This window comes from Leptonychotes weddellii, chromosome 9 (genome assembly GCF_054177405.1).
Source record: "Leptonychotes weddellii isolate Sample4059 chromosome 9, ASM5417740v2, whole genome shotgun sequence".
Lineage (NCBI taxonomy): Eukaryota > Metazoa > Chordata > Mammalia > Carnivora > Phocidae > Leptonychotes > Leptonychotes weddellii.
The window spans coordinates 92,882,128-92,909,671 of NC_138377.1; the positions used below are offsets into that span (position 1 = coordinate 92,882,128).

Below are 27,544 nucleotides of genomic sequence, written 5' to 3' on the forward strand. Positions count from 1 at the left end.
CCAGGGTCCTGGGATCGAGCCCCGCATTGGGCTCCCTACTCGGCGGGAAGCCTGCTTCTCCCTCTCCCACTCCCCCTGCTTGTGTTCCTGCTCTCACTATCTCTCTCTCTCTGTCAAATAAATAAACAAAATCTTTTAAAGGATTTTTTTTTTTTTAAGATTTTATTTATTTATTTGAGAGAGAGAGAATGAGAGACAGAGAGCATGAGAGTCAGAGGGAGAAGCAGACTCCCCGCCGAGCAGGGAGCCCGATACGGGACTCGATCCCGGGACTCCAGGATCATGGCCTGAGCCGAAGGCAGTCGCTTAACCAACTGAGCCACCCAGGCGCCCTCTGCCTAGCTTATTTTTAAAAACAACCTCAACAACCCTCCCATTCGCTCATGTCAGGTACTGTTTTGTGCCTCTGTGGCACTGCTTTCCCGTTGTGTGAACTGGATGATTTGGGGGCAAGCGTTGTCTTCAGCTTTGCACAACTCTACCTCACCCTGTACCTTAGGGACCAACTAGCCATTTGATAAACCTGTTCTATAAAGAAGTACTTTTCGTTCTTTCTTTTTTTTTTTTTTTAAAGATTTTATTTTTTTATTTGACAGAGAGAGACACAGTGAGAGAGGGAACACAAGCAGGAGGAATGGGAGAGGGAGAAGCAGGCTTCCCGCTGAGCAGGGAGCCCGATGCGGGGCTTGATCCCAGGACACTGGGATCACGACCTGAGCCGAAGGCAGACGCTTAACTGACTGAGCCACCCAGGCGCCCCCTTTTTTTTTTTTTAAAGACTTTATTTGAGAGAGAGAGCACGCACGAGTGGGGGGAGGAGCAGAGGGACAAGTGGGCTCTCTGTTCACCAACGACTCTGGGCTGGATCCCAGGACCCTAAGACCACGACCTGAGCTGAACTTAGATGCTTAACCAGTTGAGCCACCCAGGCGCCCCTAGAGAAGTACTTTTCAAACTGTACTGTAAATAAAAATCACCTAGAGAGCTGTTAAAACACCGGTTTCTGGGCCCTCTCCCAAGTGATACTGATTCTGTTGCTCAGCTAACTACACTTTGAATAATACTGTTTTTGATCACAAAATGCTTGGAGTGTGAATTTAGATAAATGTATATTCATCACAAAATTCAGGCAACCCTCATGATTTATGAGACATATGTTCCTGAGATTCCTGCATATCAGAAAATCTGAACATTTTGCCTTTGACTTACATATATTATTTACTTCAGACTGTATACCAGCTGGTAGCTAAGTGGCCCTGGAAATTTTTTTCTTCCTCTCTACTATTTAGAATTTGTTTATTTATTTGTTATTTTTTAAAGATTTTCTTTTTAAGTAATGTCTACACCTTATGTGGGGCTCAAACTCATAATCCCGAGATCAAAAATTGCTTGGTCCACTGACTGAGTCAGCCAGGCGCCCCCTCCACTATTTAGGATTTTTATTTATTTATTTTTATTATTGTTTTTTAAGATTTTATTTATTTATTTGTGAGAGAGGGTGGGAGAGAGCACAAGGAGGAGGAGGAGGTAGAGGGAGAAGCAGGCTCCCCGCTGAGCAAGGAGCCCTATGTGGCACTCGATCCCAGGACACCAAGATCATGACCTGAGCTGAAGGCAGATGTTTAACCAATTGAGCCACCCAGGTGTCCCTAGGATTTTTTTTTTTTTAAGATTTTATTTATTTATTTTATGAGAGAGAGAGAGAGAGCAAGCTGGGGGTGGGGCAGAGGGAGATGGAGAGAATATCAAGCAGACTTCTCGCTGAGCATGGAGACCAATGCAGGGCTCGATCTCATGACCTGGCCAAAGCCAAGAGTCGGACACTTAACCCACTGAGTCACCCAGGTGCCCCTCCACTATTTAGGATTTAAATCTCTCTTTTCTTCTCTTTTTTGGTTGTGGCATTCTATCCCTCTCTGTTCCATTCTCACCTTACTCTAGGCACCCATAGCAGCACTGGTGGTAGGAGGCAAAGATTTTAGGTCTTCTCTCCCATATCTAGTGCTACTTGTTCTTGAGTCCCCATAACCTTTTCTTAGCTTCCTCCCCTATCTTGGTTCTTACCTGCTGCTTAAGCTCCTGTGAGAAAATGTGTAAACCGAGTTTGGATATTTTTCTGAAATGTTTTACTCCAGTACTTTATCTACCCAGAGATCTACCTTCAGTACATATATTGGCCTGTTTTTCTCAATTAGGTTTAATGAGGGGTGGGGTGTGGGGGGAGTGATGCTCTTAGGAGAGAACTTTAGTAAACTCCTGTCTTTTCCCCATTGTTTCTGTTCTTAAAAGGTTTAAAAAGCCAAAATGGGCTGTATGCTTCTTTCAGGGACAGCAGGACTAGAGAGAAATTGTGAGACTGTAGCTTCTTCCATGGTAGGCCAGACAAGGTGAAACACTGGTCAGAAATAATAGCGAAATTTATGGGGCGCCTGGGTGGCTCAGTCGTTGAGCGTCTGCCTTCGGCTTGGGTCATGATCCCAGGGTCCTGGGATCGAGCCCCGCATCGGGCTCCCTGCTCCGTGGGAAGCCTGCTTCTCCCTCTCCCACTCCCCCTGCTTGTGTTCCCTCTCTCACTGTGTCTCTCTCTGTCAAATAAATAAATAAAATCTTTAAAAAAAAAAAATAGCGAAATTTAAAGAATGGGTTGACCCTGTGTATCTCAGGAACTTTTTTTTTTTTTTTTAAGTAGGCTCCATGCCCAACATGGGGCCTTTGTGAACTCATGACCCTGAGATCAAGAGTCACATGCTCTACAGACTGAGCCAGCCAGGCTCCCCAGAAAAAAAAAATTTCTGTTTTACCTGAGGATTTAGTTTGGTGTGAAGTTTCTATTCCTTATAGTGCTTTATTCCTTCATCCTTCATTCCTCTTTATCATCTCTAAAAATCTTACACTTGGGTATTATATGCAGCTGATGAATCACTAAATTCTACCCCTGAAACTAGTAATACAATGTATGTTAACTAAATTGAATTTAAGTAAAAAATTGAAAGTAAAAAGTAAAAATCTTACAGTCTGCCAGAACTTTCTTCCCATAGGCCGAAGGAGCTACCTTCAGTAGCTTACAGCTGGAAAAAGTCTTTACTCCCACTGCCACAGGGGAAAATACATACTCGGCTCTTAATTTGAAATGCTTCACATTTTCTTCTAGGTACGTCATTATACTAAGTGGTTAAGGTCCATAGTATTAATAATATACTCTCCTTCAATTACAGCCCTATGACTTAAATGTTTTTATTCTTGTTTTTCTTTTGTGGGATGGCTTAGGAATCTTCTATAGATTAGTTCTATGAGATATATTCCAAGTTCCAAACTCTGACTTGCAAATAAGCTTTTAGAAATTTACCTGTTGTACCATGTGTATATATATATGTATATATCTATATGCTTTAAATTAAGGTTTTAAATATATATTTTTTAAATTTTTTGAGTATAGTTGACACACCGTTACATTAGTTTCAGGTGTGTCAACATGGTGATTCAACATCCCTATACGTTATGCTGTGCCCACCATAAGTGTAGCTACCACCTGTCACCATACAATACGATTGCAATATCATTAACTGTATTTTTCTATGCTGTACCTTTTATTCCCATTCCTTATTCAATCCATACCTGGAAGTAAAGGCAGATATTTTGGTTTATGCTTTTGGACATAAACTTGAGCTTGCTTGACCGAGGGATAATTATATTTCTTGAAATTGAAATAATTCAAAAAAGAGCAATATGCAATATGATCACTTGGCTGTGTGCTCAAATTAGGAAATGCAAAAAAGTATAGTAGAATATCTAGGTTAAATGCTGAAAGAGATAAAGGAAATCTTTTTACTTTAAATTAACTACATGCTCTATAAACTCATGCAAATACTGCCTTATATGTTACGCAGAGCATGTGAAAATCCCTATGAGAGTTATATCGACTGATGACAAATACTTTTTCCCCTTTTAACATCTTGTCCGTCTGCTGCACATGCATTTGATTTTCTTTTAGGTACCATGATTGAGGATGTGTTAACACTGAAATGCTGTAGCTACTAAATGTAAAAATATTGGGGAAATACCAAAACTAAACATCACCAGTCTGTGTTTAAGAGAGTATACTGTATGTTACTGTAGTTAACTGTCCAGATCCCAAGTCTTGAAAGACAAGGCTGAACTAGAACTCGGAGTTCAGAGTTTCTGCAGTCTGAGGGCAACTGTGATGACTGCTTCTTCATGCAGGAAGCCCCAGTCCCTTGCCTTCATGGCCTGTAGCTGGCCCAAGAATTGCCACTATTGGCAGTCATTGTGGTAGATGTTAGGGATGCATGCAGAGAAGTCCTTACTTACAAGGAGTTCACAGACTGCTGGCACAGATTGCTGGTTTTCTTAGGCAGTCTAGGGGAATGAAAGAATTTCTGCATCCCTGGGAATGCTCTGGAAGTCCCTTCTTCCTCTATCTATATCTCTTTCCTCCTTTTAGTTTTCCATTTTATGACATCACCTCCGAAACCAGGGATTAGTTTGCCTACCCATTGAGTGCTTTGCTCCTCTGGGTTGATCTTTCCTGAGCTGGTCTCACTTGAGGACTTTCACAATCAGACTGGAGTTTTCTGAAGATTATACTTGGAATGTTCTTATACAGTGAAGCTTTGAGAGTGTCAAGAAGATAATGTTTCTTTTTTTTTTTTTTTTTAAAGATTTTATTTATTTATCTGACAGAGAGAGACACAGCAAGAGAGGGAACACAAGCAGGGTGAATGGGAGAGGGAGAAGCAGGCTTCCTGTGGAGCAAGGAGCCCGATGCAGGGCTCGATCCCAGGACCCCGGGATCATGACCTGAGCCGACCCAGGACCCCGGGATCATGACCTGAGCCGAAGGCAGATGCCTAACGACTGAGCCACCCAGGCGCCCCCATGTAGTTAAAAGACTTGTCTAGAGTTATAAACTGAGACCATAAGTAAGAAACAAAACTCCCAAGCCTCACCATCAATATGACTACCCTTACTTTTTCAGAGAACTTTGAGTTTATGAGGCACTTTAACATACAATATTTCAGTTAGTTATTGGATTAAATGACTTAGTGTATATAAAAAAACTTAACACAGTACTTGGTATTGAGAAAGCACTTAATGTTGGCTGTGATTCTCTCAACTTCGTTAGTAGGAATTTTTTCCTCCTGTCGTTTTTCAGCTGAGTAAATAGGTTTATAGAAGTTGTGTTTTGCTCACATCTTTCTGTCTCTAATTTTCCTGTTCTTTTCACTTTACCAGATTGCCTCAGAAACAAATTATTCCAATCATGTTTCATTTTTAAGGCACAATATCAGAGCTGGAAGGAGCCTTCTGTACTACATAGTCCAGTTTCCTCTTAGAATTGAAAAAGCTGAGGATGAGAGTGACTAGGTGACTTCCTCACATACAGCTAGGTAGTCTCAGAACTACAGCTAGGACCTTAGTCTTCTAACTTACACAATACAGAGAACTAGAAGTCTAGAGTCCTAGGTAGAATTCTGAATTCCACCCTAGCTTGCCCTAAAAAGTTGAATGAGATGTAGTACTTCTTTATACCTCTGGGTACCACCACCTTTACAATGGATACTCTTATGTTTATCTGATATCTGCTAATTTTGGTTACTTAGTCTTTATAATTCAAAGGTTTTGAAATTTGTAATGTCTATTTTCTTTAATTGATTTGATGAAAACATTTATTGGGCACCTACCATTTGGCGCCCACTATGGTAGTGTTAGAGATACAAAGGCAAATGTGCCTTGTAATAGGGCTTTTTGCCAGATTGCTGGCACGTGTTCGGATTTCCAGCTGGGCAGCCTGGAGGATGAAAGACACCTAAATCCCTGGGAATACTCTGTGCTCTAAAGCCCAAATTAAAATCAACAGCATTGTGACTATTGTCGACAGCATTCTGGGCATTGCTTAGTGATGGTTTCTGAGGAAGGATGGTTTCTGAGAAGTAATGTTATTCCAGAGACAGGTATACCTCTAGAGACATGAAGGGGGAAAAGAAAACAAAATTTAAGAAAACAGGGAAACTTGTGAGGTTGATGTTATTTTTCTCACAATCTTTTGCAGTAGTCAAGACACATATTCTTATTTTAGTCAGAGAAATGAGAATATTGAAGTCTAGAGAGACTAAATGACTTGCCCCAGGTTTTTCATGATAACATATATGGGGGCAGTTATGGGTGTGGGCTGTAGTACACCTGGCTGTCCTTGAAGGGGGGGCTCCTTGTTTATTTGTTAGTCTTTATTTTTTTTGTGCTGAGACTGAACTGACCTGTTTCTGTTTCAGTTCAGTGTCAACATCACTGTTGACTTAACTGAGACTTTTTGTGGGGGAAAGCAATGTGCAAGACAGACAAGAACTTTGTTAGGATTGTTTTCATGAGATGGATAGTTCTTAAGGCTGCTACCACTGAACCAAACTCTGTCCTGGTAGATTTGAGGAGTCAGAGGTCAGGGACCACATCACTGAAGTACCTCTCATTAGGGTCACCTGGGACAGGAAGGTTGCTTGTTTTCTAACTTTAACACTTAAGAGGAGTCATACAGCCTATGACCTTTGCCCTTCTTAGCTGGTGATAGGGGCCCTTTGTCAGTAAAGCATTCATGTGGATTCTACTCCACTGCTGCAGGTCACTCCCCCTATTAAGTCTGAGGCAGAAAAGGGGTGAACTGAACTGCTTTTCTCACTGTGAGGGAGGTTCATGCATTATGCTCAGCCAGTTAACAGGTCAGAGGAATGAGTTTCCCACTGTGTGAAATGCCTTCCTTTATTATAATGTGAGTATTCTTTAAAAACTTGCCTTAGCATCAGACATCCTGAAAAACCGTGGTGTTTCTTCTGTAGTAGCTACAAAATTAGAAATATTAACTATTTAGATTCTTTAAGCGAATACTCATTGTGTGTGTGTGCGCGCGCGCACGCACCCCCACATGCACGTGACCACGTTTGTGTGTCCTTAAACAGTGTTCCCACTGCTTCCTCATTCTTACAGAATGAAACTCTGAAGTTTGAAAGTATCTGAGTCCTGAAGCAAGATAATTGAATGTGACAGGAACACAGTAACCAGAGGACCTGGGAGGCCATGAAAGATTTGCATTGCAAATATAAAAAATAAATAATGAGGCTTCTTTTTCTCCCTTACAGGGAAACTGGATTCCAAGATCCATCAAGGAGCAAAGAAGGGGTTAATGAAGCAGAATAAAGCTGTCTGACCCAGGAGAAAAGGAACTATACAGCATAGTGGAGTTTTGTGTACTAAAATTGCTATCCACTGGTCCTTTGGAATGGAAGCATTAGAAATCTAAAGGCTTGGCATCAGGCTTGAATCTCTCAGAATTTAAACTCTTACCTAAATCTGTATATTTTTTTTTTTCCTAAATCTGTATATTTTTCTTGAAGAGTAGGATTCTTACTTTCTGTAGTAGGTCAAAATCTTTGAATACATTATTTATAAAATGCTATTTTAAAAATTCTAGGTCTTTGACATTTCTCTCAGAATGGTATCAGAAGAGAAAGGAACAAGTTGGAAATTACTTTCCTCTCTGAGGCTTGGATTTGAGGTTATGAAAATCTTAACACAGGTTAACAATTTTTTTGAGAGACCACTTGAATTTTAAAGTTTCTTTTCAAAGTAATAGCCTGGTTGGAGTATTAGGATGTTTGAGGAATCCTGTGTTTAATACAAACCTGTGATGGGACAGAAAGGGGTTTTAACAAGTTTTTTGCTCTCGTCCAACATCTCTTGAAGTGAACAGTCTTCAAAAGCTGAATAACCTTCTTCGGCAGATTTTTTTTTTTTAAGGGATGACCTGAAGGGGTGCTGCCACTTTGTTCTTTGGTTTGAGATGTTAGGACATAAGAGGATCAGACTGGGAGGAGATAGGGCCACCTGTTAAAGCAGCATGAAACTGCCCTATTTATTGTTGTGGGTATTGCAAAAGCACCACTTGGATGGGGCAATTAGAAACAAACTAAAAAATAAAGTCCCTTCAGTAAATGTATTCAAATACCCTCAAATGCTGAAACCCAACCCTTTAAACTATCCACAGCTCAGGAAGCTATGAGCTTTGGAAAAATAGAAGGTTGATTTGAAATGAGATTTTCACTCATCAGTCTGGCCCCACTTAGTGAAGCACTTTTTTTCTGAGGCTGTTCAGTAGAGCTGTCAGAATCTCAGTTGCTGGCATCCTCAGGAAATTCATGGTCTTAAATGTGTATGTTCTGCTTTTTATAAAGCACCACCACCACACTAGGGAAGTTGGATTCCCTCCAGCAGTTGTGTGCATGACTTAAAAAAGAGAGCGCACAGGAGAGAAAAAAAAGTGCCCTGTGTTATGAAAAAGATTAATTTCCCCTTTCTTTAATCCTTCATATTCAGCATGTATTTGCATTGAAATGCCTGCACTCATATGCATTGATGTTCACTCAACTGTGAACCCTGCTTGTTGCATAGCTCTAGGCACTGGTTTTGTGGGGCCTGATCACTCTGGATTCCCAGGGAAAACCCACCCAGTTCTTGTTCCGGTAATGCAGACATGCAGTATTCTCATTCTTTTCCTGTTCAACTTCTGTAGAGAAAGTGGAAAGAACAGCTAATGGTACTTCTTTAGGGGGAAAAAAAATTTCATTCTGGTCTCCTGAAGACCCTAGTACTATTAATGAAGACACGCTGGGTTAATATTTTACCGTGCAGTAGTACCATGAACTCTGCACGGGAATTGTCTGGTTTTCCGAATACCAAAATAAAACTGAAAGGCAGGAGGTAAAGGGCCTAGGGAACACCAACAAGTTTTCTGCCTTTTTACGGGAATGACAGCTCAAGCACAGAGGAGTCTGGATTGATTTTTTTTCACCTGGATAGATTGTGTGTGCATGCCTAAAGAAAAACATCAGGACCTGCAAGATCAGGTTATGAGACCATTTTGTGTGCTGTGATAAAGTTTACAAGAACATTACAAGTTTACAAGAACCCACCTCAGCATCCAAAATATGCAGCTGGAGCCACATGAGTAAATGGCAGAGTAACTTGGAAACTTCTTTTCATGGTTAGACTGTGAAAGCCTGTCTTTAGTTCACATGGTGATGGTGTAAGGTCTGTCTTTTATTTGTAGGACACTGGGGAGGAAGTGTGGGAAAGACTTGGGGGTAGATGGTCCTCAGTTGCTCAGTGATGAATAGCATAATTTAAAGCCTAGTGGAAATTCCTAGCATCCTGAATACAAACTCGCCCAGGAATTGCCTCTCGGTGCTTTACAACACTTTGCACTGACCCTTTTAACTCTGGGACAGCTTGGCCTGAGGGAAATTTCACATTTCTGAGCTGGTTTTCTTTTGCAGCCTAAATATTATCGGCGCCCCCTTTTGGATGGTTGGGTCCAGTGACTCTCAATTTGTATAGTACCTAAAGGATTCAGTGTTTTTGTTTTTCTAGGCAGGTCCCTGTCTCAATTATGTAAGCTCAGAGTGGGATATATATGAAACTAGATACTTTCTTGTCAGGGTTTAGGAGACTCTGGCTTTGCAGTCAGATGTTTGGAATGGAGTAAGGTTTTTTTGTTCATTTGTTTTGGTTTGGGTTTTTTTTTGCTTGCTATAGCTAATCTAGGGAAAGGGAACTAGGTGTCCCCCCTTTTCTCTTTAGGCTGAAAGTTTACAGAAACCCATTTTTCCTAGGGTGTAGCTGTGAAAAATTTAGACTTTAAAGATTACTTTTACAAGTAATTACAAAGTTATAAGTTTTTATTTAATCTCTTTCCATTTTAACTGCGTCTCTACTAAAGCCCATTTATGTGGATTTCATTTAGTTTGGTAAATTTTTTTTAATGCTTTTGCTAGAACTCCTAGCCAAGATTGAGACAGTGTTGGGGTTGTTCTCTTGCCCAGCTAAAAAAGGCCAGTAAAAAAGCAAGCATCTATTAAACTAGAGAAATCAACTAACTTCAGTTTATTAGGCCTAGGGGGAGGAAAGAAAGGCTTGTGATGAAGGATTTTTTTTCCTTGAGATTCAAATAGCAAGTATACATCTGCTGTTCTGAGCTTCTCTGAATGTGTTTGGAGGGAGGTGATCCATATCACAGGCTCCAGCAGCAACAAGGGATCCAGCATGTGGAGGGCTTTTCTACTTCTCTCACGCAGAGAAGAAAGAACATAGCACAGTTCCATCCTTGAACACAAAGAAACTTGTGTAAATGTCCATTTATATGTGTGCACATAATGTGGATTAATACATGGGGTGAAACTTGGTAAACTGATCAGATTTCAGTTGTGACAATGGAGAGCTCAGAAAGAAAACCCAGTAAATGTTGTATTCTACCTTGGAGTCAGATAAATAGGGCTGGGGGTAGGGCGCTGGGGGAACTGAGAATCCATATAGAGTTGTGACACAGGAAGGGAGTAAGATGTTGGCACAAAGGGCAAAAAAATGATACAGAAGATTTGAGAAGAGTCTAGAGTTGTACTGTCTAATATGGTAGCCACTAACCACTTGTGGTTTTTTAAATTAAATGAAATTAAGAATTCAGTTCTTTAGTCACATTAACCAAATTTCAAAGGTTCAAACAGCCACATGTGGCTAGTGACTTCTGAACTGGAGGGCACAAATATAGAACATTTCCATCATTGCAAAAAATTCGATTGGACAGTGCTTATTCAGAGCAGGGGTCCACACACTTCTTCTGTACAGGGCCAGATAGTAAATATTTTAGGCTTTCCAGGCCATACAAATTTCTGTTAACACCTATTCAACTCTGCTGTTAACAGTGCAAATGAATTCATAGATAATGCATACATGAATGAGTGTGGCTATGAGCCCATAAAACTTTATTTATGGACACTGAAATTTGAATTTCATATTCTCACACCACAAAGTATTATTTTGATTATTTTTCAGCCATTTAAAAATGTAATAACCACTCTTAGCTCATGGGACATACCAAAACAGGCAGTGAGCTTGTGAGCCATAACTTGCCAACCCCTGGTCTAGAGGAACAGGAAGTCAAAACTTAAGATTCTTTCAGTGTACAGGACATCACTTAAAAATTTTTGGTGGTTCTTTCAAGCTTGAGAACTTTGGCTAAAAATTGAGGTTCACTATAGTACTGTTTATTTTCTTCTTTTCCCTATTTTTGTAGTCCTGTCCTCCCCAATGGTAGGGTCATGCTCTTCAGTAGAAGATGACTGCTTGAGTGTTAACTCTTTTTTTTTTTTTTTTTTTTTTAAAGATTTTATTTATTTATTTGACAGAGAAAGACGCGGCGAGAGAGGGAATGCAAGCAGGGAGAGTGGGAGAGGGAGAAGCAGGCTTCCCACTGAGCAGGGAGCCCGATGTGGGGCTCAATCCCAGGACCCAGGGATCATGACCTGAGCCGAAGGCAGACGCTTAACGACTGAGCCACCCAGGCGCCCCTTGAGTGTTAACTCTTAATTAAGTCACATCTAAGTCTAAAATACCAAACCCTACTCTTTCTCTACGTGCTAAGTAGTGAATCCTCACTTGTAACATTGCCTAGTAGAGATTGGAAGTGTGCTGTCACCCAGAATCAGTTCTGCCCTACATGTACTGTACTAGAACAAGTTAAATATTGGTGGGCCAAAGGGAGATTATTCTTCCTAGGCCGGACAGGCTTAGTGTTCATCTTTAGCCCCCCACCCCACCCCCACCGTGTGTGTGTGTGTGTGTGTGTGTGTGTGTGTGTGTGTGTGTGGAGAGTAAAGGGGTTTTATTATCTGGCTGTATCCCCAAGTCACACACTATTTTGAGTGGCACTGTTGAAGGATGCCTCAGGATAAGGGAGGAAAGGAAAGACAAAAACTGAAGAGCTAAAATGATCAAGGACACAGGAAGGACATAAGTTAAGGGGCTAAGAAAGGGGAGCCTTGAGAATTAAGAAATTTCTCTTTACTGTGGAAGGAGGTGGAAGTTTTAGGGAAAAGGTCATGGAGAGTATATTTCACAAGTGAGAGGTGGGTGGGAGGGTTCACGTAAACACGGACTGAATGTCTACCGTGCAGTGCGCTGGACAATCACAGTTGACAGATATGGAAAGGTAAAAGTTACAGTCGTTAGAAACAGAATGGTGGGTTGGAGAAGGACAGAATAGGGCTTTTAGATAATAAAAAGCAGCAAGATTTGGCGATATAGGATGGTGAGATGAAAAGGGATATAGAAAGATGAGAAGTTGGTACTTTGGAGAGAAAAACAAGTGGTAATCCCAAGAAAAAGAAACTGGAGAACAAAGGATAAAAAAATTAGGGGGTTGATAATTTTCTGAACCAAAGGATAAAATGGATGAAACCATTATGAGCTATTCTTGCTCTTCTGTTCTTTGTGGATGTTCACGTTCAGACCCCTTAACGGCCTTTTCCTCTCCCCACGGTGGAAGGACACCTACGGAACTGGTGTCCTGTATTTAAGGTATGATACTTCCCCAGAGACCTCTCTGCGAGGAAGTCTGGTCCAGCGAGAGTTCTTTCCACGAGGGGAGAGCGTTAGGTTCGAGCTCTCCAATCCAGGTTTCTTCGAGTTTATCTCTGTTTAACCGGCTCGCCGGGTTTTCCAGCATTCCCAGAGCTACGACTCTAATCCGGGCTCCGTGTGACCGCGCATTCCGAGACCCAGGATTTGGCTCTTTCATCCAGGTTCCGGGTTTCCCCGGCGCACTCCCGCTCCAGACTCCACAGCAGCCCGGAATCCAGATCCGAGGGCCCGGCAGTCCACTTTCCGGGTCTTCGGGGCGGCCCTGGTTGTCCCGGATCGCGGCGGCGGCGGCGGCGGTGGCGGCGGCTGAGGGACCCGTGGCCCCGGACACAGCGGCACCGGCCGGGCGGGGCGGAGCGGCGCGGGGAGGGGGCGGAGAGTCCGAGCTGAGGCGGGGTGGGGGGGAGGGGCCGCGGGAACGGATGGCGGCCTGGGCCCCGTAGCAGCGGCGGCTCTACGGCCCGGGGCCCCGGGCGGGCGGAGGTGGCGGCTCCCGGGACCGGCCGCGCGGTGAGTCCGAAGCTTTGTGTGGAGCCGGGGCTGGGGGAGGAGAGAGGCCGTGGCGTTGAGGGGGGCCGGGGCTGAGGGGGCCGGGGAAAGCGGCGCCTGACGGAGGAAGTGGGGGTTGGGGGGCCGGGGCGGAGCGAGGGGAAGGTGTGTTTGGGGGGGAGGGGGGTCGTTGCGTGGGTGGGGGAGGGGGCGTCGAGGGGCGCGGGGTGAAGTTCAAAGCGTGGCCGGGCCGGTTCAGCCTCAGGGTAGGGGTTCCCAAGAGAGGATTAGGGTCTGGCCAGGTTGTGGGGACAGGCCAGAGAGTTTCAGTGGCGAGTCTGGGTATCTCGAGGGGGCCTAGGGCGGCGGGGCTAGTCAGGGAGTTAGGGGGGTTCAGGGCGAAGGGTTGGGAGCAGGACGTGTGCGCGGCCCTGGGGGCGGGGGGAGCAAGGTGGCCGGGAGTGTGCAGTAAGTAGGTTGTGGGTGTGTGCTCCTTCCAGTCTTCAGGTCACATTTCGTCCTGTCCTTTTCTTCAAGATGGAGGGATCCCTGGGCCTGGCCCTTAACTGCTCTCCTTGTACCCCCGGGAGGATTTGTGACCCTGTCCTGTTTGGAAAAACCCATGCTGCCCTCTTTTCCCTTTATGTGTAATTACGGTTGGATCATCTCTGTGCTTTGCTCAGATTCTCCTTCCTCCCTCTGGGGTTGAGGAGGAGGAGACACATCTGACCAATTAATGTGTGTTTGTGAAACAGGCAGCAGCAGTCATTTCAGCTTCTAGGAATTAGGCTCACACAGGGTGGAGAGATCAGAGCCCTTCAGGGGGAATATTTCTGAACAAATCACAGATGATTAAATTCTCTAAGAAACAGCTTCCTACCTAAATGAGAGTGGGAAAGATGGGGGAGAAAGCCTGTCTGTTTGCAGCCATGTGTCCAGAGCCCCAGGGGTAGAGGAGAGTCCCCAATCCCCCACAGGCCTCTCTTTTCTGTACTAGGCTTTGCTCTGCAGCCTTGAGTTAATTTCACCCCTGCTGCTTTGTCTTGGGGGAGGGAGTGCTGGTTTAGGCTGTTGTGAGGAGATGACTGTTCTGCTGCCACACACAATAGTCTGTGTCATTTTATCGGGAGTGCTACCCCAGGGCTGAGAACTGCTGCTGCAGAGATAAACCGGTCCCTCTCACCCGCCTATTGTGTACACAGTGAAGGTCATAGGTTCAAGTCTTGTCTGAGAGCTTTGGATATGCTCCATCTCCCAGGCTCCTCAGTGCCATTTTCTTCCTTTTCCAGACTGGGGCTTGCCATTGGAGGAGGCCAGACAGAAAGGCTCTTCTTTTTGAGTGAGGAACAATGCAGAGCTCATTGGCACACATTTTTTCAGAAGAATAGGGGATGCCAGCCATGTTGTGCCTGCTTCTTTGGCTAGCCTGTACTAAGTTGTGGAGGAATCGTGTCTGGGAGACTCAATCCGATGTTTGTGTCAGACCTTTAAGGAAGAAGACTCCAAGGGGAGGTTTCCACTCTTGTTTGAACCATCATATTTAATTCTTTTTATACAGATGGGACACTCAAGAATGATTTTTTTGCTTGCTTAGGAATACCACTAAAAACCTTTGCAGGGTTAAGATAGGGAGGCAAGGACCAAGTACCTTTTTAATGGTGACTTCCTGGTCAGTATTAATTGCACAACGAAAAAGCCACAGAATTTGCCTATCTGGGCGAGGGCTATGGAAACAAAACAACTTTCCTTTTAATCTTTATTTATTTTGATGAAAAGAGATGACTTGCCGTTGTGCAGAAAGGCCATCTCTGCCTTTGTATTAGGGAGAAATTTGTCAAAGTGATGAACATAAAAATCATTTGAGGTCTTGGGGGTTATTAATGAGAGAAGGATGAGAACAAGCTAGAAGAAACCCTATCCTTGTAAATGTCTCATAGAAGTGTCCAGATAGTATTTAGGTACTATTAGTTGGGTAAAAAATTATTTGGGATTAGAAGTGAGGTTTCCATTTAGAATATAAAAACTTTTCTTTAAGAAGAGATTAGAGGGGCGCCTGGGTGGCTCAGTTGGTTAAGCGACTGCTTTTGGCTCAGGTCATGATCCTGGAGTCCCTGGATCGAGTCCCGCGTCGGGCTCCCTGCTCGGCGGGGAGCCTGCTTCTGCCTCTAACCCTCCCCCCTCTCATGTGCTCTCTCTCTCTCATTCTCTGTCTCAAATAAATAAATAAAATCTTTAAAAAAAAAAAAAGAGATTAGAAATTAGACTCATTGTGAGAGGGCAATTGCACACAATGCACTGTGTACACAATAGCCAACCACAGCCTATAGGGTATTGTTGAATAGGAACTTTAGCCTTTGGTTTTGGTAGAGGTCTTTTTCTGAGGGGCTGAGTCTGACTGTGTTGCCTCCCTCATCCCTTTATTTCAATGAGTTTCTTAAATTGATGACTTGCCACTTAGGTGTTGGGCTTTGTTGGGAGGGAACATGTTCTTGATGACAAAACTATCTTAAAGTCTTACTAGAAGTGTTGTCTGTCTTTAGACTATTTCCAACTTACCTGTCCAAGGTCTCTGAATGAAGCCTCAGCTAAACTGAGTCCAAAGCATTTTGCTCTTGGGTTGTAGGCATTCATTCTGAGTCCTGTCAGGTGACAGTGAAGGCAAAAGCCTCCTATTAAGCTTGCCCAGATTAGATTTAGTGGTTTCAGAGTTGGGCCCTTGCCAAAGAGTCTTCTGAGTCTTCTGATTGTGACCATCTTTCAGAGAGCACTTTGGTTTTCTTGGTAGAAGATGTTTCCTTGTGAGAGGTCTAGATAGCTGGGCAGATTAGTGCTTATTTTGTGTGGGGATATAGGAGCATAATTTTGGCTCCTGGTAGTAATTATGTTGCAATTAGCATATAGCAACTAAACAACTGGAACAGGAAAATTTGTTAAGGGGTTTAGCGATTGCTCTGATGAGAAGTGCCACTCCTTATTTATTTGACTTGAACACTACTGCCTGGGCTCGACCATGGAGACTTAAGAAGTACAGGGATGATGTGTGATCTCAGAAGTTCTTCCCCTATCATTCCTGCCAGGTACCATAGCACTTTCCAACTGCCACTTTCTTCTGCTACAAAGGTAGCTGAGCAATTGTTATTTCCCTTGTGGAAAACCAGTCATGGGTGGGAATACTGCCAGACAGATGGGGCCACTCTGAGATAAGGCAGCCTTATGTTGTGTGGCAAGTTCTTTTTAGCAGCTGAATTTTCACTTCTACTTGATTTTTAAAAATCCGTTTCCTTTAAAAAACAACAGCAACAAGAACAAAACCCCACAAAATACAAAGTCACATAACGTGCTAAATACACCTTCAAGATATCTCTCATGAAAGTTGGCTGTGACCAACAAAATGAAGACGGTGAGGCTGATTGGCAGGTTCTGGGCCCACTAAGTGTCAGTGAAGGACTCTTTACACTAGGGAACAGGTAATTCACCAGAGCACCTGCCTAGCTGGGCATGTGGAATTGGCAGCAGCTGTGCAGCTGAAGAGGGATTATTGAGCAGGTGGTTAAAGAATCACATGCCACAGTGACAAGAAAATTCTGGGTCTTCCGTGGTTGAGGTTCAGTTCATATGTGTGAAATTGCTGTTTGTTTCACATTTCTTAATGCCAGATACAGATTTGTTAGTGAGATGATAATGGAATAGAGAAAAGAGATTCTTCTTTCTCTGTGTTTCTTTTAGAATACTGAGTAACATGCCTTAGACATGGTCCTAGCTGGCCCTATTGTATTTCTGTGATTTCTGGCTTTATGCCCTGTGAATGGGAAGGAAATAGTGGTAATTCAGTTTTCTAGTGCTTGTTTATTAGAGGGAAATGGGAAGAAAATTCTTTGCTTTCAGTGTGGTGAAAAAGATTTTGCCCACTGGGAGAATACCCAGCAGATTTTATGCAAAGGATATAATTGACTTTTTGTGTAGGTCTACCTGACATGCCTCCCTCAAGAAATTTGCATGTGTTTTTATTTTATGAATGTAAATTTCCATATGAAGTTTGCATCTCTTCAGATGTCCTGTTTCATTTTTAGTTTCTCCCAGCACCTTTATAACTCTTTTCTCTGGCACTGAGATTAACATCACTTGTTAGAATCAAATCACCTCAAGCCAAATCATGTTAAGGAAATACCTCAACTATATGTTTATCTTAAAAACAAGTATAGCATTTCCTATAACTTGGAGGAGGACTTTCTATTTTTAGGTTTTTTGCAAATTCCCGGGTTTTTCTTGTAGGTTACCATCATCATCTTCTGTTAATATATTATTTTTCTTTCACATGTTCGTGCCACTATAGTAGGCAGTGCTATAGAGCCAAAAATGTATGAGCAAATAACTTGGGTGTTTATTTTCTGAATTTTTTTTTAGGGCCCTCCAGTCATTTTCTGTGTTAGGTCAACACAACAGGCTATGTGATCCTGTTGAGGCCCATTCTCTCATTGAATTCACTGGGTATTAATTAACAGTTGATTGAAGGGAAATAAGTGATATTAACTGTTTAGAGTTCAGAAATCCCTTTTCCAAGTGGAGTGAAGACTCTAACCTGTTTGTCAGAGCAATAGAGAGAGGTTTAGATACATAGATCGATTGATTTAGGGGAAAGGGAGGCAGCGGTATAAGGCCAGGGCCAGTAGACCACTGCAAAGTCAGGGACATTTGCAATAATCTGCTTAAACCTAGTACATAAGCTAGCCTTAAGTGGGAGCCTTGCAGTTATTTGTATAGTATTAACTAATAGGAAAGAATATAAAGTTCTTTATTTACCCATATGAAGCCATCACAGTTGTTCCTTGGTTTGTTTTAAACTGTTCACAAACCACTATATACTTTCCTAGCATTTTCAGTAGTTTGCTTCCTCATGCTTTTTCCCCTCCCCCATCTCTCATCCTAGTTCCCTGCTCTGAAGACTTCTCCAGCAGCTTGGAAACACTCTAATTACTGTAGCTATTATAGTCACAACCCAGATCTTCCACCTCCTTCCCACTCACCCCTTTCTATCTTCCTTCCCCCTCCCCTTGCTCTAGCAGCAGGAGTTGAACTGCAGTCTCATGAGCACAGTCAGATCTATGAATGAGCTTTATATCTTGTCAAGGCAGAACTCCAGATCCAACAGGGCTGATTTTTCATGGTCCTCTTGCTGTTTGTTCTTGGATCAGAGTCCCAGAAATAAGAGATGGCAAATACCTATTAGGTCATATCTAGTCCATCACTCAGGAGCAAACCTCCGATCTTTCTCTTGTCTCTGTGAGATTTTCCTTCTTTCTTTTGCAGGTGAGAGCTGTCTGATGCCAGGCAAGCTCTGAAACTGCCTTCTTTTTATTGTGCTCTCTGGTCATTAGTTTATGGCCAATTTTGCTCTCTTGGATTTTTATTCTTACACCATTTTCATGATTACTTGCTCCCAGCAATATCTCTACCCCCTTCAAGTTCAGTCCATTTTGATTGTTGGCACCACATTTGTGGGTTCCTTTAGTACTGTTCCAGAAGTACTGGTATCAAAAATGATACCAGAAGTTATCATTTTTCAAACCTTTGCCACTAGGGTCATTGTGGCCTCATCTTAAGGAGGTACATTTCACGAACACACAGGACACACATCCTGGCATGTAATAATTAACAAAATGGTTCAGAAAATATGTGCGAGGTTGTGCCCTTAAGAAGCCCCTGGATTGGATGAACAAATGTTGCTGCTTTCTGTTTAATTTGGGGTACTTCCTGTTCTAACCCTTTGTTCTCCTTATGTGGATGAATTTTATTTTTGTGTGGCTTAGTTATAGTTACTTAACTGTTAAGTTACTGTCTGATTTAAGAGTGTTATTTTTTTTTCTGCTAATACAGCTTTTCAAAGAATAGGGTGTCATAAAACCCTGGTTCTCATCACTGTGGTGCTTCTAACTAGCTGTGTGACCTTGTGCTAGTCACTCCGCTGTTTTCACTTTCCTTATTTGTAAAATGAGTACATTAAACAAGATCATCTTCTAAGGTTCCATTTAGCTGTAGAATTTTATGATACTAAGACTGTGATGGAAGAACAGGCAAATTCGTTGACATAGTGAGCAGTTTTTTATTTTTTATTTTATTTTATTTTTTTTAAAGATTTTATTTATTTGAGAGAGAGAGAGCATGAGGGGGTCCGAGGGAAAAGCAGACTCCCTGCCGAGCAGGGAGCCCGACGCGGGACTCCATCCTGGGACTCCCACCCGGATCATGACCTGAGCCGAAGGCAGTCGCCCAACCAACTGAGCCACCCAGGCACCCGTGAGCAGTTTTTTATTACTGTGTCAAAAATATAGTCAGTATACAGGAAGGCTAATGAGTACAGCGTTAGTTCTCTGGGGTTTGACCCTCACTCCTCTTTGATATGTTTGTAAAGCTTATGCTGTGCATTTTTTGCTAGGCCGTCTTCTTTCAGAGGCTCTTAAACCCTTATTTTGCAGGTTTAACAGCTTGTCAAATATATTTTTTTCTAGTCTCCTCAAGCCATAGGAGTGGGAATCAGAAAGCTGTAGAAAAAGAACCTCAGATTGTGAGAAGGAAATTGTACCTCAAAAGATTTGCCAGAAGCAATTTTGTGTGTTAAGTCAGCAATCTAAGATTTTTAAATCTCTTATATCTGAAATCTTTGAGTCAAATGGGACTGATTGTGGAGGTGGGTTGGGTACTTTTCCATTTTTGACCAGTCAATAGAAAACTTGCTTTGAAGGGCACCTGGGTGGCTCAGTCGGTTAAGTGTCTGCCTTCAGCTCAGGTCATCATCCTGGGGTCCTGGGATTCAGCCCTGCATTGGGCTCTCTGCTCAGCGGGGAGCCTGCTTCTCCTTCTCCCTCTGCCTGTGCTCTCTTTCTCTGTCAAATAAATAAAATCTTTAAAAAAAAAAAAAAAGAAAACTTGCTTTGAATTAACTTCTTGGGATTAAATATGATTGCCCACTGTGTTTTGTTTGGAAAATAAAATTATGTGATTTTTTAATGCCAAAAAAATGCTAAGTTGATGACATTTGGTGAAGTATGACTAACAAGGAGGATCCCTGGAATGCCCTGTAAAGGGACTCAGGGATAGAAAGGTGGTAGGTGATTGTAGGAACTTTGGAATTGACAATAATATTAAGAAATCTTTGCTTTCAAGCAGTTTAAAGGAATAAAATTGCATAACCAAGGTAATTCCCTAATTTAGGATTTTTATCAGCATTTCCTAGTTAATTCTTGGATTGGGGACTCCCAATAGCATCTATTTATTGAGTGTTTAGATGGTGGTCTTTTAGTCTTTTTTTTCTTTCTTTGTTAATGTAGCAAAAATCACATGTTTAATCTACCTTTGAACATTGGAAGAAGCATTCACTGTTTTTAAGTTTGCATTTTTTCTTTCTTTTTTTAAAAAGATTTATTTATTTGAGAGAGCGCACGCACAAACAGGGGGAGCGGCAGGCAGAGGGAGAGGGGAAGCAGGCTGCCCACTGAGCAGGGAGCCTGATGTGGGACTTGATCCCAGGACTCTGGGATCATGACCTGAGCCCAAGGCAGTCGCTTAATCGACTGAGCCACCCAGGCATCCCTAAATTTGCATTTAAAACATCCATCAGTCTGTAATAGAGAAATTTGGTGGATGGAACTATTGTTTGTTTTGGACTCATAAAAAGTCCTGGGAGTGCTTTGCTTTGTTCTCAGCCATCTTCAGCATATTATTAATTTTTGGGTAATCTGAAGGTTATTTTGGGAAGTGCTTCCCTTGAATATGAGATTTTAGAAAGATTTATATTAGAAATATAAGTAGTATTTATAGATGGGTTTTTGTTTTGTTTTGTTTTTAGGTGTCAAGTGATGCATAGGGTATTGAATTGGAAAGTGGCCAGAGTAGATGCCATGCAACCCTTGGAAATCAAACCATACCATGAATAAAATCCAGGTCCTGGCACTTAGGCCACATTGCATGCTTGGTACCACATTGCATACTTGTATCTGTAGTTTCTTAGGTTGTAGTTCAGTATTTGTTGGGGAATGCAGCAGTGTCTGCTCTATTCTACGTACAAAATACAGCTAGTGGGCTTTTGGCATACTACCAGCAGTGTTCCTAGCGACACTTCTAGGTGAACACTTCAGGTTTTGTTAGGATGAACTTCCGTTTATGTGAGCAGAAGTGGATGTTCAAGAATGTACCTTATAAATTTCAGTTACAAATTCTGAAGTTTGGGGGGCAACTGGGTGGCTCAGTCGTTAAGTGTCTGCCTTCAGCTCAGGTCATGATCCCAGGGTCCCGGGATCGAGCCCCACATCGGGCTCCCTGCTCAGCGGGGAGCCTGCTTCTCTCTCTCCCATTCCCCTTGCTTGTGTTCCCTCTCTCACTGTCTCTCTCTGTCAAATAAATAAATAAAAATCTTTAAAAAAAAAAATTCTGAAGTTTGGTGTGAAACTCAGCGTTTATCTCTGTTCTGGAAGTGATCCTTCTAGAGCAGTCTTAGGAAGAGAAATTGCAATTGTGCAGCTTTTGGGGTATGTGAATCTGAAAGGTATACAGGGAAGAGGGAAAATTTTTTCTATTTGGCATCTGCTTTCGAATGTACTTCCAGTCCATCATTTCTGAAACCTGCCTACCCTTTTCTCTCCTAAAAGCATTACACTTCTTCCAGTTGCCTTGGCACAAAGCTTTGGACTCATATTTGGTTCTTTTTCTTCCTCGCTACCTCATCTAATCATTCACTAAAATTGGGATTATTCTAAATATCTTGCCATTGAGCTTTGCTTTTTCACCTGACCTAGTTCAGGCCTTCATCTGTATATTATTGCAGTAACCTCATGGTTAATGCCTCTTTCTGTATTCCATACTACAGACTGCTGTAATATTATTATAATTTTTTTAAATGTAAGCTCTATGCCCAATGTGGGGCTTGAACTCACAAACCCGGGATCAAGAGTCGCACACTCCACCACTGAGCGAGCTAGGTGCCCCAATATTATTACAATTTTTATTTGCTTAACTGATCGTTATTGAGCACCTAAGTGTCAGACCAGACATGGTCCCTCTCTTTTCAGGACTTAAAAGTGTAGCTGGGGAGACCTCAACTGATAAACGTATGATCATGAACTAAAAGGCTCTGAAAGAATTTGGTTCTAGAAGAGTATATGACAAGGAACCCAGTGTAGTTGTTTCATTTTTTTCTTAACCCTTTTCTTCCCACCCAACTATCTCCAAAATTGATTTCATCTTCCTCTATATCTCTTTCTTTGCTCTGTTATAGCACTTTCTCACAAGTTGTCTTTAATTAATTATTTGTGAATATTTTTTTTTTCCTCCCTCATTCTGAACTGAGACACTTTTGTCTCCTCTGTTCCTCATGGCTTCTAGCCCAATGCTTTGAATATAACTATGCTTAATTAATGCTTGCTGAATTGAATTGGAATTTGATTTTTGAAAACAGAAACTTCTTGTAATTTTTTTTTCAGGCCTCCTTTTATGCTAAGGTAACTTTTAACACATTTTATCCCAAACTGAATAACCTAGGGACAAGGCCGACTATGAAAGCTCTCAGAAATCCTTCAGACTCAAGGACAAGCATTTGTTGCTTTTACTGCCTGCAGCAGTACTATGGTTCAATATATCCTAGCTGATGGAAGACTTTGGGGAGGGGGAGGAATAGTACATGGCAGGTGGAGGCAATGTAGGTCAGACATGGGAACCAGACTGGTGCTATTAGAGGAATATAGGCACAGTTGGGCCCTCTGGGTATTGTTGACCTCTGAGAGAGCTTTTTAGTTTTTCTTATTTATTTCTTTCATCCTATAAGTATTTATCAGATTCCTATTATATGTGAGGTCCTAGTCTAGCTGCTTAAGATCTATCAGTGAACAAAATAAACCAAATAAATGGGACGCCTGGGTGGTTCAGTCGGTTGGGCATCTGCCTTTGGCTCGGGTCATTATCCCGGGGTCCTGGGATCGAGTCCCACATAGGGCTCCCTGCTTAGCGGGGAGCCTGCTTCTCCCTCTCCTGCCTGCTGTTCCCCCTGCTTGTGCGCTCGCTCTCTGACAAATACATAAAATCTTTAAAAAAAACAAAACAATATAGACCAAAACAAAGAAACAGAAAAAAACCCAACCTCCTGGATCTTATCTTTAAACAGAAGGATATAGAAATAAGCGTAATGAATAATTATGTATTTTTATGAGACCGATAAATGAGGTGATAAAAATAGAGCATAGTAAGGGGGATTAGGAGTGTGAAGGAGGGATAGGTGAGAAAGGTGGGAGGGCTGTAGCTTTAAATAAGATGGTCAGGGACGCCTGGGTGGTGCAGTACGTTAAGCATCCGACTCTTGATGGCTCAGGTCTGATCTCAGGGTTGTGAGATCAAGCCCCATGTTGGGTCCAGGGCTAAGCTTGGAGCCTGCTTAGGATTCTCTCTCCCCCCACCCTCCCCCAGTATGTCTGTCTGTCACTCTTTGTCAAATAAATAAATCTTTTAAAAAAATAAGAGTAGGCATATTCAAGAAGCGTGATGGTGGTGTGTTACTGGTTGTTAGGCCCTTCGCTGAGGTGGTTGAATGCTGTTCTGCCTAGCAGAGAGAAAAGCAGTTTCTGCAGTTGTTCCAGAGTCCAGCTGACATAGAGGGGGAAACAGCTACTCCTTATGTTCTTTTCTCCTGGCTGCTTCTCTGGCTGGCATTCCTGGAAGTTCATCATGGTGAAAATTGCAGTCAGTCATGTCTGGAAGACACCAGGGGTAGAACTGGAGACCCTGTAGCCAGTTCTCTGAGGGGTAGGATTTACCCTTCTGCTGACTGGGTCTTGGATGCCTAGAGTAAAGGGTGAGGTAGGCCTCTGAGTTATCTCCTGCCTCAAGGGGAAAAGTCCAATATCATGCATGACCTTTGTGATGAGGCCACAGCAACTTTGGGATAGCTCCTTAAAAATAAGCTTTCAAGGAGTATGCACTCTGCTCCCAGCTTAAAAATTGAATTTTCAGGTTTATGGTATTTTGACTTCCTCTAAACACATAGCTGGCTGTGTTCTGGAAGTCTCAATACCTAATGCATTAGCCTGAGGATGAAGATGTCTCATGATGTCTGGATGCTCTCTTGTTTGACTTGTGTATTATAAATTTTCTTATAATTTCCTTGCCCTTTCCTAACCCTTCTATTTCTTCATTATTTTTCCTGTTACCTCATTCCTTTTTTGCTTACATGAAGCTGATAGGAAACAGAAATCCCTTAGGCCAGACTGCTGCTTTGGTAATTGGCTGGAAGCCAAAATTCCTACCTAATATACAAGAAATGGAATGTCTTATTTCTGTCCTTGGGTTCTATAGAATGCAGCTTGTGGACATCAAGCTCTTAGCTGGTTATACTGTATGCTATTCGAGGTAGCTGAGGTGTGTGGTACCTGAACACTATTTTTAGTTATTTATACATCAACTTGTGCAGTCGCAGTGCATAAGGAGACCTATTTGCCATTCCATAAAAATGTGCTCTTTTTGATATATAATTTTATGATAAAGGTTCTTAGGGGCACCTGGCTGGCTCAGTCCGTGGAGCATGGGACTCTTGATCTCAGGTGGTGGGTTCAAGCCCCACCTTGGGTATGGAGATTGCTTAAGAACAGAATCTTAAAAAAAAAAAAAAGTCTTCAATTCTAGAATAAAGGTTCTTAATGAACTCAGGTCCATGCTAAGAAAAATTTGTTTTATTTGGGCAGATGATTGTAATGTTAGGTGGGCTTCTAAGCAGATTTCACATGGCTTTTCTCTGAATTTGCTGTATATCAGACTTGAAGTCATAGGTTCTCACTACATGTGCTTAACTGGTACAATGATACATTACTGATACTGTGAACTTTTTATTTTTTTAAGATTTTATTTATTTTAACAGAGACAGAGAGAGGGGGGGAACACAAGCAGGGGGAGTGGGAGAGGGAGAAGCAGGCTTCCCGTGGAGCAGGGAGCCCGATGTGGGGCTCGAACCTAGAACTCTGGGATCATGACCTGAGCTGAAGGCAGACGCTTAATGACTGAGCCACCCAGGCGCCCTGATATTGTGAACTTTTAAGGCCAGAAACTGTTAATTCAAGTGTATGTTGTTGTTTTACTTTAGTGGTTTGAAAGGATCTCCGTTTAATTGACCAAGGTGTATTGCTTTATTAGTAAAAATGCCGTGACATAGTTTGCTAGTGAAAACTGTTTTTTCAGTAGTAATGTTTCTGTGGTTTGTATTAGTTGGCCTTTCCAGTCCTAGCAGAGCTAGAAGGCTTGGCAGTGTGGATTTCAGATGAGTTCCATAACACTATCTGACAGAGGAGTGCAGGGCAGTGTTTGGCAATATTCTTTCTCTTGAGCCTTTATATAAGAAAGAAATTCAGTTTTAACAAGGTCACATTGGGGTAGGTGACATAACGGTGAAGTGACATTTTCTTCCAGCAACAGATATAGAATATATTTTACCTGAATATGTGATCTGAAGCATTAGATTTATTTAAAAGTGTTACTGACATAAATATGATTAATGCCATTTCTGTTTTTATGTAATTTTTTTTCCTTCTCCTTTCTTGGTAGGCAAAATAATGATATAATAACTTAATTCACATCTCAGGTACTTGATGGAAGGAGACTAATCGTTGAAATGTGGTGCTGGTAGACTATGCACTTGATAGGAATGATAGAGACAGCAAGGTATTACATTTTTATAAGGATTGAGATCCTTGCTTAAATAAAAATGTCACATTCTTAATCAAAATAATATGACTGAGTTGAAACTGTTAAAGGAGATTAAAGAAGCTGCAAAATTAGGCCAGATAATAATAATAGGCAGTTTGTTTATACATGGATTGGCTAAATACTTCATTGGGAACAAATGTGAAGATATGGTTTTGAGTAAAACAAACTGCTTCTTCAGTTGGCAGTTTTAGAACCTACAAAGCAAAGAAAGAAACTGCATTTTACTTTTGATAAAGGTTTTGTAAGTCAGCACTATTTAATAGTAATCATATCTTGGCTCTTTTCCTCCCAGCCAACTGGGAAGCCTCAAGAATTACTGTACTAGCCATGGTGTACCAAGCACCACTTCTGTGGTAGGCTCTGTGCACGCATCTTGCTGGGCCAGTAAATTAAATCATCTAATTCTCAACCAGACAAAAAATATTAATCATATATTGACTAAGCTCAGCATTCTTCAGGGAGAGGAAGAATAAAATCTGTCACATGGGGATTCAGTTTTAAGAAATGGAACTATGATCAAGTATGTACATTAGGAAAAGTAGAAAGAAAGATTTTGGAAAGCAAATAACCCACTGCAAGTTTAAAGGCTTAAAAATCATTGTATTAGAAATCCATGGTTAAAAGAAAGCTAGGGATCAAAAGGACTATACAAAACAGATGGTTATTTGGCATAGTCTTAGAGGCTGTGGAGAGAAGAAAGCTATCTTTAAAAAACAGGCATTTTCATTCAAGGCCAGAGAAGCCCACAAAGTGATGATGGGTGAGTGCCACCAAAAATTAGGTGAAAGGAAAAAACGATGAAATTCAGTAAGCCTCTTTGCACAGCTGATGGTAAGAGTTTCCTGTTTGTTTTTATTTTTTTAAAGATTTTATTTATTTATTTATTTGGCAGAGAGAGACAGCGAGAGAGGGAACACAAGCAGGGGGAGTGGGAGAGGGAGAAGCAGGCTTCCCGCAGAGCAGGGAGCCCAATGTGGGGCTCAATCCCAGGATCCTGGGATCATGACCTGAGCTGAAGGCAGATGCTTAACAACTGAGCCACCCAGGTGCCCCTGTTTTTATTTTTTTAAGGGGACATGTTAAAAATGGAAAGGTAGCTAGAAAATTGTTAAGACTACTTGATCCATTCAGGAATGAAAATAGAGAATTTCCACTTCTGTTTTTCCCCTCCTCCTAAGCAGATTAAAGTTTCTAGGTCAAATGATGATAGATTCTTAACCTTTTTTTTTTTTTTCTGATTAGAACATGAATTAATCTTTTTCAAAACACAAAAAGTACAGAAAAATCTAAAGAAGTCCCAGGAATTATCCCAGAAATGTTAACATTTATTTAGTATTTCCAACACATTTTTTTCCCAGCTGCCTAGGTTTTTCTTGATCACATCAATAAACTTGATTAGATCAAGTACATCTACCTAAGATTTTAGAAGGAATTCAAGGATAAACTATGAATCTCTTAGTGAAAGTCTGTTACTTCAAGTTGTAAGTGGCATGGTCACTACACTAAGGGACTGGTGTAGATTTCAGATGTGATTCTGTCCATAAGAAGGGTCTGGAGATGGAGATTCTAAAAACTATATTGAAAAATTGATAAGATACAAATTAAAGATTGAGTTGACTTGGTACTGTTCATGTAACTTACTGGCGTTAAGGGGATAGGTTAGTTTACATAACAAATAACATATGACAAATCATTAATAGTTGTGTGTGGACAGAGTTGTTACCAGTGGACATTGTTTAGTTTGAAAAAACTTGTAAAAGTCAGGCCAAGGATATTTAAAAACTTTACTCATGGAATGGGAGAAAATGTTTTGTTGTGCATTAGCAAACTGACTTTCTGA

At 41.8% G+C, this 27,544-nt stretch overlaps 4 protein-coding genes across 9 annotated transcripts in view; 3 read left to right on the forward strand and 1 right to left on the reverse strand.

The window, feature by feature from the left end:
- TRIP4 (thyroid hormone receptor interactor 4) overlaps positions 1-7,474 on the forward strand; it is a 63,583-nt gene extending 56,109 nt beyond the window's left edge. For all 4 annotated transcript variants that reach the window (XM_006734860.3, XM_081829554.1, XM_081829556.1 and 1 more), the window contains one exon: positions 7,149-7,474. In XM_006734860.3, coding sequence (XP_006734923.2) covers positions 7,149-7,216 — 68 coding nt within the window. In that variant the 3' untranslated portion in view covers positions 7,217-7,474. The remainder of the gene's footprint in view (positions 1-7,148) is intronic.
- CSNK1G1 (casein kinase 1 gamma 1) overlaps positions 1-27,544 on the reverse strand; it is a 269,186-nt gene that overhangs the window by 237,682 nt on the left and 3,960 nt on the right. The gene's annotated exons all lie outside the window — the stretch shown is intronic.
- The window catches only part of LOC102731775 (estrogen receptor-like), a 464,527-nt gene that overhangs the window by 94,664 nt on the left and 342,319 nt on the right, over positions 1-27,544 (forward strand). The window lies entirely within an intron of this gene.
- ZNF609 (zinc finger protein 609) overlaps positions 12,868-27,544 on the forward strand; it is a 211,597-nt gene continuing 196,920 nt past the window's right edge. For all 3 annotated transcript variants that reach the window (XM_081829550.1, XM_081829551.1, XM_081829552.1), the window contains exon 1: positions 12,868-12,990. The gene's annotated coding sequence lies outside the window, so the exon portion shown is untranslated. The remainder of the gene's footprint in view (positions 12,991-27,544) is intronic.